This window comes from Lonchura striata, chromosome 17 (genome assembly GCF_046129695.1).
Source record: "Lonchura striata isolate bLonStr1 chromosome 17, bLonStr1.mat, whole genome shotgun sequence".
In the NCBI taxonomy this organism is placed as follows: domain Eukaryota; kingdom Metazoa; phylum Chordata; class Aves; order Passeriformes; family Estrildidae; genus Lonchura; species Lonchura striata.
The window spans coordinates 3452074-3462074 of NC_134619.1; the positions used below are offsets into that span (position 1 = coordinate 3452074).

The window sequence follows — 10001 nt, forward strand, 5'->3', positions numbered from 1 at the left end:
CCCAGTGAAAGGAGCTCTGTTCTCTCAGCTCTGATGCTGCTTGGCTGGCTGATGCATGAAGGAATTCTTGAAAACAGTTTTGTTTTGCACAGAAATAATATGTGTACATAACATACGTGGCCCTAACTTCTCCTTGTGTTCTTGTTTTGCCAGCAACTCAGTACTCTTAAGTTCTATATGATTTTATTGAATTTTTTTGCAAATTGGTCTTGACTAAACACTCTACAGGAGCTATCTAGAATTGAGCTGATATCTTACAGTAATGTGCCCGATAGGTGAGCTCTTTGTTCTCTTTGTGGAGTGTTAAAAACACCTGTAAAATAGCAGAAAGCCATGCTAAATCACTGCCTGCTACCACTGGAGTCAGTGTCAGAAGGAAATTAAAATATTTTAAATGCAGATTTGTTGTTTCTATGTAAAGTGTATTGTATGTAAACAGTTTTTTATTGTTTACAAAAGTCAGTTGTCCCTATTCACAATTAAAGCAGCAGTGAGGTATTGGGTAGCCTGTGGCTTTCAATTAGTGAATTAATTAATTACTAGAAAAATAAGTTCAGCTTCAGATCATATAGGTGTCCCTTTAAATTCAAAAGTGGGAAACACTGACCTACCCTGAGCCCTTTGAACTTCACTTACCTGACAATTTTGAAGACTGCAGTAACTTTCATTACTATATCTGTTTCTTGAGTATTTTTTTAAGTATAGACTGGAGACTTTTTGTTTTGGTGCCTTATACTTTTGCACTATAATACTGTATCACATTAAAAAGTCTAACACTGTTGCTTTAGCTGGACACAAATTAAGCCACAAAAGACTCATTTCCCCTCTCCTGAAGTGCTCTGAGTGTGTGTGTGTAAGACTGGAGTGTGCTAACACACAGCTGTGCTGCACAACAGCTCAGGGAGAGCTGAGGGGAGCATCAGTCCCACCTGAAATGAGAATAGCTGCTGGTGTTGCTTTGTTTTGTCTGTTGCCTCATCTTTAAATCAGGTGAGCTGCCAAAGTCCTATCAAGAAAATATCCTAATTATTGCCATTAGGTTCATGTCAAAAATGTCAGCATTAATATGAAGGGGAAACTGATTTCCCTTCAAGGGCTGGGAAGATGCTTGTGACATGTGACATGGAGAATGAGGAGTGTAATTGCCTTGGCTTGTGAAAAACATGCAACTTCATCTTAGTTATACTGAGGAACATTTACCCCAGCAGCACCTTCCTTGTTACAGAGCAAGAAAAGCACTTTGATGGCACTTCCTCCATCATTTTTCTGAAGTTCTGGAGCCATCCCTAGGCTTTGGACAGGGATTCCTGCAGGATTCCCCAGTGTTCCCCCACTCCCTTAGCAGGACAAAACTGTCCTTCCTTCTCAGGATTATTCAGGAAACAGCTCTAACTTAGCTGTAAATTTGCTTTCTATAGCACCCACCTAAATAAATAAGAGAAGGGTGAATATTTAAAGCTTTTTTTTTGTAGAAATAATCAACATCTCTTGCTTTAGGAAGAAGATGGACTGCGGATGAGGAAGGTACCCCAGACAAACAGCCCAATATCTCCTTCTGCAGCTGCTGTCAAGGACGAAGGGCTCAGCTCCAGACTACTTGCTTTGGTGGTTTTGTTCTTTGTCTTTGGTGTAATTATAGGAAAAATAGCCTTGTAGAGGCAGCATGCTGGAAATTGTAAATTGGTTTGATGGTTCTGCCATATCATTGGATTAAATTTATTCATAACAATGTTTAAAAAAAAAATTAATGTATGACATCTCACAGGTCTTGCCTTTAAATTACCCCTGCACAAATACTATGTAACATAATCTAGAAAGTTCAAAATGTATGGTGAGGGAATGAATGAAAGAGAATATGCTTCAATGATGAAAGGGGGAGAAAATCCTGATTTAACACTACAATGGAATATTGTATATGTCATTTTAAACATTCTTAGACCCTGGTACATGTTGCTGGATTACCTCTTTTTAAAAAAAAAAAAGAAAAAAAAAAGGAAAACTAGAAAAACCTCTTCCTCCACTGCTGGAGCTGGCCCTAGGGATGTTTGGAGCTGGGTTAGGCAGGAGGTGTTGATAACTTCTGTAAAATACATTAATCCACCATTCTGCTCATGAATTTAACAGTTTCTGTCAGTGTCTTCAACTCTGTGCAAGTTACCAATTTCTTGGCACTTAAATGAGGAGTGAGAAGCTGCAAAGACTTCTCTGTGGCAGCACTGAGGGAGCTGGGCAGCACCGAGGGGCTCGTTCAGAATAAAGGTCAATGCCTTGTTCTCACCAAGGGACCAAGCTACATTGCTGTTGGTTCATTTAGTTGAATTAAAATGTTACTCAGAGATGTTTAATGCATATTTGACTTATTTAATGTATTTCATCTCATGTTTCCATATTATCACCAAATTGACTTAATTCTTTGTGGTATGAAAAGGCACCTGTTCAAAGCCAGTGACAAGAACTAAAACTTTGCTGCTGTAGTGGTGCAAGATTCTTCTGCCTCCTGGTGTTTTGGGCATTACACAATTGTTGGAAGTTTTAATCAGATGAGTATTGGAGAAACAGTGGTCAGGAAACTGTTTTTGTATGTAAATAAGTCTATTTAGGGGAGAAACAAAAATATCAGTAGTAAACTAGTCCTATGCCGTAAAAAGACCAATCTTGTTTGACTATGTAGCATCTTAAAGAAAAAAAAAAAGAAAAAAAGAAAAGAAAAATTAAATAAAGCCCCCAAATTAATGTTTCCTTTGTTACTTTTGTCCTGTTCTCACAGTTTTAGAGATGGGGAGGAAACAATGTTCTCTTGTTAGCTTTGTCCATGGCATAAGGAAACTTGCAGTCTGATTTCAGGGTGAATTTCTTTTCTTCCAGACTAATTTTAATATCAGACCAAACCATCCCATCGTGAGCTTGACACATAAAAGTTGTTCAGAGTAACCATGCTGAGGAACAAGGTAACATCCCATTTTCCAGGTTAGTTGGGTTCAGGAGTTCAGACACTTGACAGCACTTCTAGAACAAGGCAATTTTGTTTCTAAGCTTCCTTTTACCCCAAGGTGTATAAACAAACTCAGTATGTTTTAACAATGATGAATTCAGTAGTCTTTGAGCAGGTAAATTCACATCTATTCTTAAATGCTAGATCCAAAAACATCCAGTGGCAAAATTTGTTGTAGCATGCTACAAAATGAAGCCGAGTCTTTTACAAATGACTTCTGTCATTCCTTCCCTGTTCTGGGATTCTGTGGGAGCTGTGGGGGCTGCAGCCTGTCTGCTGCACTCCTTGACCTTTGTGTTGTCCCACTTGTGTCTCAAGGGCTTCCTCCTCTGCAAGTGCAAATAAGGGAAATTTTATGTAAGGCTTAATCAGAAAAATGGGTGAGGAAAAAATCCGTGTAATTGGTGAGTTCAGCTTAGGAACGTGATTCTGGAGTTTCTAGGAGAGTCAATAGAAAGGAGAGGTGTATTTTTAGAATTTTAAAGTGCTGGTGCCTTGTCTGCTCAGAGGGGAAAGGACAGAGCCACTGCAGCCTGGCTGCAAAGGGCAGGGCAGGTGATGCCAGGGAGATGAGCTGGAAAGGACAAAGCAAGGGAGTTTATGGGACAAATTGGGCAGAATTGATTAAAAAGAAGATATTGCTGGGGCAGTAGAAGCTGAAGAAAACTTTCTAATGAAGCATTCTTGTCAGAGAGACAAGGTTGTGAGTGATACTAAAAAATTAATTTTCGTGGCTTTGAAGAATGTATATGAGAAAACCTTTGCTGAAGGGAGACTGAGATATGAAGTAGATATTTTTAAATGGCTGTAAATATCTTGTTCTCTTATCAGAATTTCTGATTCACTTTGAAAAAAACTAAGATTTTTTTTTGAGAGTCTTTTGTTCTGCTTAAAAACAGCCAAAAAGAGGGTGGTTTAAAAAAAACCCCACTTGTCTGCAGAATAAAGGGGGAGGTTTAAACTGGTCTCCTGTGAGGATATCTGGAGTAATGTTCCAGGAATGTTTTACACCCAGTGTAAGCTACCACAGCTGCTTTTGCTGGCCCAAAGCAAAGCCAACAACTGCTCTGTCCTCCCCCACTGCTCAGCAGGGACTTCTTGGTGACCTGTGCCAGCCTGGAACTGGAGATCATCCATGAGGAAAGTTGTTCCTGGTGTTTCCACTCCAGGATCACGAAGAGGTCCCAGAAAACCTCCTCATGCTTCTCCAGTCCCTTCAAACGCTGAGCAAGGAGACCAGGAGAGGATTTCAGTGTTGGTAACATCTGTAACCTGCAGCTGGGCTGACCCCCACCATCAGTCCTAAACAAGACTCTTAAATTAACTGCGTGTATTTTGGAATTTAACAAAATCCTGAGGTTTTCCCTCACCATTTTTGACAAGAGCCTGAACACAGTAGCCCTGAATTGTCTGGGTAATGCTTTGCTTTGCTGAGCTTGAAATAAAGTCACTGATCAAGGGAAATTTCACTCCCTGTTTGACCAAACCCTTCTTTCATAGGCAGTAGAGAGAAATCTTAAGGATTTTCTTTTCTTCCACAGTTCCAAAAAGGCCAGTTTGTAGATAGAGTGCAAATATAGATTGGATGGATATTCTTAAGCCACGTGGCTCTTTTTCTAAGTTGTTCCTTTAATGGCAACACAAGAGTAAATGTTCTCATGAAGTATTCACAGAAAGTGAATTATTCTGAAGGACATTGTATATCTTAGGAAGTTGTGCACAAAATGTAGAGTTTCTAAATAAGATAATTGTCTGGGGTCCTTACACAACATCAGATATTAGAAACCTGTGATTGATTCATGGTAGTAGAAATCAAGTTATTGCTAATCTAATTATTGTCCTTGCTGTTACTTTAAGATGACCACTTGCACATTTATTGTTGATTTTTGTAACACCCCGTAGAGGCTGCTTGGTGCACTCTGGGAGAATTTGGGATAAACAGATACCTGAAATATCTTGAAACCTAGTGCTGGAAAATGAATGGAAAATGGTTTCTTCTATTTTTATGTAGTTCTCCACATCTTAAAGCAAATACTCAGTGCATGAATGATCATAATTGTTGTTGTGCATTGGCAGTTGTCAGCTGGGAGTGCACAGCTGGAACAGCTGCATGTGCAAGCCAGGACCAGCTCAGGTTACTGGGGAGTAGCCTGGGGGCTGAAGAGCAAGATCATGTCATGTTATGTTGAGGGGGATTGATGTACCATAATGTCATTTTCTAAAAATACAGGATTGTAAAGCTCAATGGTGGTGTTACTTTTTCCTCCTGAAATGCTGTTAGTGGGATAAAGTTGGAACTTCACTTTGCAATTCACTAGAATTTCTTTTCATCAATAAACTATGAAGGGTTTGTATCTGCTGCACATGTGAACTTGCAATTCTTGTCAGCAATTTTACATCGTGGTGTGCACAAGGAATGGATCATTTATGTCTTGGCATACTTGATGTTTCATTGCCCAGTGGAAGAAAACTGTCATCCCTTTTCTTCAGAAAATGGCATTTGTGTCTCTTCAGTGAAATGTCCTTAATTTTCAGGCACAATAGTGGCTTCACTGTAGTGCTCTTAAGTTTGAAACTGTATTTCTCTTGCCCTCTGTGATGTCCTGAAATTCCACATCCTGAGTTCTGTTTTCTATATAAAGTAAGTGAGGAAAAAAGCACCACCAAAAATCCCTCTGTTTGAAATTAAAGCCCCTGTAAAAAAATACTCTGAAGCTCCTGTTTGTTGTGGCTGGGTCACAGCTGCACTGGTGCTGCATTGGTGCTGCACAGAGCCTGGAGAGCCACTGTGCCATGCTTTGGGAATGGGGAAGCATCCCTGGCCCAAGTGGCAGGTGGTGAGTGAAATTCAGTTTATGTGTTCGGGATTTTGAGAAGATCAGCTTCACAGAACAGAGTAATTGTGTTTCCACTGCTCAAATCTGCTGAACTATAAAAGCTGGTTGATGAATGGGTTGGGGTTTTTTACTGAATAAATGAAGATTATTTTTAAAATAACACAAGTGAGAGCCAGCTAGGAATCTTGCACGTGGTGCTCCAGTGAGCACGCACCTGCACGCTTGCCGAGTGACTGTGTGCCTGTCACTCTGCCATTTCCTGTGGCTTCAGTTCCTGCTCAAGAACTAATTTCACATTTGTACTTGAAGAGTAGAACTTCAGAACCTTTACTGAACTTCCACATAGATCTCTTTGCCTCCCAGTCCAGGCCTGAGTTTGTCCTGAAGCCTCTGCAGAGTGAAAAGTACAAAAGGGACGCGGGGTCTGTGAGCACAGAAATGAGGCTGCTTTTCCTTGGAGTAAACTTGAACTTTGGATCTTTCCTCCTGTGATCTGTCATTAGAAAATGGCCTTTTCCAGAGAGGAAAACAAAAGAAGTTAAGAAAACAAATGAATTAAGAGGAATTAATTGAAGCTGTGTATTACAAGTTGACATTATACATCTGGCATTTCTGTTTATGTTTCTGCATTGGTACATTTCATTCTGATTTAATAAGTTCCTAATTTTGTGGGATTTTTTTTCAAGATTCTGAAGTGCCTATGAAGAACAGCCCATAGTAAAGTATTGTTCCCAGTTTAGCTGTACTTCATTTTTTTAATCAAATCTTTTTCTTTAGTGGATAAACTCACAAGATTAGAAAAGCCTCTTGAACTCCCTCATGTTTAGTTTGGCAAATGTCCCACACACAATTACCCACAGAGAGCTACTTTTAAAAGACCATTATTGGGGCTGTACAAAGTCAAGCACTCTGGAGGTAGGAAATGGCAGAACCAGGTTTGTGCTCTGAGTTTGGGGAGTACATTGCAGTGTCTGATCATTTCAGTGATCAAAAATTGAGCTGACACTGCTCAGAAATTGTCCAAAACTGCCCAGCCTTGTGCGCCTGGACTTGGAGAACCCCAATTTCTCTTAAGTTACATACAAGTAGGTTTTTAAAAGTTGAACTTCCAGCGTGGCACTGCGGTGTTGGGTGTAACCCGTGTGTGTGCTGGGGGAATTCTTTGTGTTCCACGTGTGGATCCCCGTTCTTGACCTGAGCTCCTGGTGTGGTGGGGAGGAACTCGGAGCTGAAGCAGCAATTTCTGTTTCCACATTTCACTGGGAGGCCACACACGAGTGTGACTGGAGCCAGGAATCTCTGCCTCGGTGTGAGCCCAGAGGAGCCTTTCTGAGGGGGCTGGAGGCTCTGTTGCCCCATCTCCCTCCTGCTCTGCTCTGCCTGAGCTGTCAGATCTCACTCCATTCCCTCCCTCAGCGCTTTGGTCCAGGCCAAGTCATCCTTGTTCCTTCCCTGCTCCTTGGCAAGGAAAGCCTTGTTCAGCCGAGCAGCTTTAAATGGCTTTTCTTCCCTGCTGCCTGTTTTCCATCTGGGTCTCTTTCTTCCATCACCCTTCCAGGCTTGCTCTTCCCTCCTGCCTGTCCCAGCCCAGGGAGCCCGGGCTGCCTGGCAGGGCTCTGCCTTGGCATGGAGATCTGACTGCTCCTGGCTGCCTTTCCCCATCCCACGCAGCCACTCACCTCCTGCTTCCTCTTTGTTTTCTCATCCTCTTCACCCTTCATGGAGTTTGGAGCAGCAAGCCTTGTCACCCATCTCCTTTCTGTCTCCAGCTTCCTCCTGCTGTTCCAGTGCAGTGGATTTATTTCGTGTGGGATAGACTTTTATATTCCATGTGGATTGTTTCTCAAACAAAGCAGTAGCACAATGCTGGTTTTTTTGTTTCATTTTATCTGGGAAATCTAGAATGCATACATTTGAACAGGGAGGCATGAAGGTGGTTAATTGGAAAAATAAGTTGCTGTTAATTGAGCTGTGTGTCAGACCCAGGACTGTTTGTCTGGCAGACTTGGCTCACGCTTTAAACTTCTGCACCTGCTAAAGAAGCAGAAAATTGGAAAGGCAGCTTGTCTGAGGAGATCATGATATTAAAGAAGGTACCGAAGGCTCAGTCACAGTGCAGGAAGCCAGAAAATTGTTTAAGAGACTTAGAAAATTAGTTTATTTTTGCTTTTTGGAGTGGTTAAAAAATAATTAATCTTTTAAAAAATTATTCTAAGAGAAGTTAACATGGAAGAGTTTACTAAGATACACGTGCCTGTTACCATCAACTTCCAGCACACGCTGGCTTGGGTTTTCTTCACAGGGACAGTAAAAACATTTATTTGTTTTGTGGTAGAAAGGAATTCAGTAGTCAGGATTAAAGCTCCTGGTCTGTATCCTAGACCTGCTTTTCTGAAGCAGTGTTAGACATGAAGGATGAAATTATTTGGTTTGTCTTGTTTATGCCAGATAAAGATATATGAATGTCAGAAATGAGGTTGGGATCCTGATTGCAGCAGAGCTCAGAAAACAGCCACGTGAGCTGCTAATAAATGTAATTGGTGCTTCAAAAGGGCATAGCTGAGTGAATTTCATATCAGATCTGGGAGTGAGGAGGAAATTAGATGAAAAACTGAAGTAGAATTGACAGTTTTCTAACTGAAAGGTATTAAATGGCCAAAAAAACAATAATTTTGCAATTGAGAAGGGGGACAACTTTGGCTAACTGCCCATCCTACTTCAGTGATGAAATGAGGGGAAAATTTAGATGGAAAAACAAACCAGAAAAAGGGAAGCAGACAGCAATCCATTCAAAATGGGAGTTAGGAAATGCAGAAAATAAAGCACAACCCAGAGCAAAAGCAAAATGTGGGTTGGGGTGCTTGGAGAGGGTGATGAGGAGCTGAAGTTCAGAGGAAATCTGCAATAGAATAAGAACTGTTAAGAAACAGATGCAGGAGGTAAAATCTAAGGATGATGTAAGAGAGCTGGAAATGTGATGTCATTCCTTAGCAATGCTCAGGATTAAAAATTAACAGTTTTTAGTTCAGGAGGCCCAGAAACCTTGATCAGTGTTTGCAAAGGAGGAGTCTGGGGCAGTGTCTGAGCTGCTGCTGGGGGTGGACAGTGGGTCAGGACAGTGGGGCACCCTGGAAAGGGCTGGGAAAGGAGATGGATGTTTCTGACAGCTTGTTTTAAATCCTCTCATTCAGCATTTTGGGTTTCAGTTCTCTTTGGGATCAGAGTGAGCTGGGTCTGTCAGGGCCCTGCAGAGCTCTGTTCCCTGACAATCACACACGGCTGCAGCTCAAAGAGAACCACCATGAAATGGGGATGCCCAGAGAAGGGTTCTGCAGGGACCTGGCAGATTCAGTGGTTCCAGATCACTGAGGAGCACAGATACAAAATCACTGCTGATAAAACATTACAGAAATATCCATAGCCAGGACCAGAATGAATAACAGCTCCATGTACATTCCCAGTGCAATCCCAGGGTAAAAGCCTAATGAATACGAATGTGTTCTTGTTTTTAATTACTGTTAACTGTAAGTGATTATCCTTCTGTATGTCTCAGCTGGGAGAGTTGGGAATTTTGGATGCAATTTGGATATTTACATTCTACAAGAGAAGCTGAGTAATTGGAATGGATGCAAAAAATATGATTCAGAAATTACTGGTGGAGTGTGAAAATGCCTTAGAGAGGGTGAGAGAAAACTCAGTTGGCTGAGTTTTTCTACCAGAACTGAGACTGTCTTGATTACAGTGCACTAGTACCTTCACAGGCAGAAAATACTGCACACTGCAGCTCTCTGATCCTAAAAAGCAACACAAGAATCACCAACTGGCAGTCAAAGCCAGGCAAATTCAAATTGGAAAAAGGCACAAATTCTTAAGAGAGAATAACTGTGTAATTTAGGAATGTGTCTTCAAAAACTGTGAACAGAACAATAAAAGTTATGATATTTATGCAAATAGCTCTTCTGTGGGTTTTTTTCCTCTCAGAGGTGTACTTGGAGGGGGGAAGAGGACAAGGAGGCTCCTGATGGGGTTTCACAGGGCAGTGGGGCCCTGGTGCTGCTGGAGCCAGTGGTGCCTGAGCTGCTGCAGGGCAGAGCCTTGCTAACATTGCATAAGGGTGTGATGGTGTTCCACATCACGTTAATCCCATCCCCACCTGGAAAGGATCTGTGGCC

The 10001-nt window shown here is 41.5% G+C and overlaps 1 protein-coding gene across 1 annotated transcript in view; it reads left to right on the top strand.

Moving 5' to 3' along the window:
* Window positions 1–9780, top strand: part of VAPB (VAMP associated protein B and C) — a 37432-nt gene extending 27652 nt beyond the window's left edge. The window contains exon 6 of the mRNA XM_021553572.3: window positions 1498–9780. Coding sequence (XP_021409247.1) covers window positions 1498–1656 — 159 coding nt within the window. The 3' untranslated portion in view covers window positions 1657–9780. The remainder of the gene's footprint in view (window positions 1–1497) is intronic.
* Window positions 9781–10001: the final 221 nt, after the last annotated feature.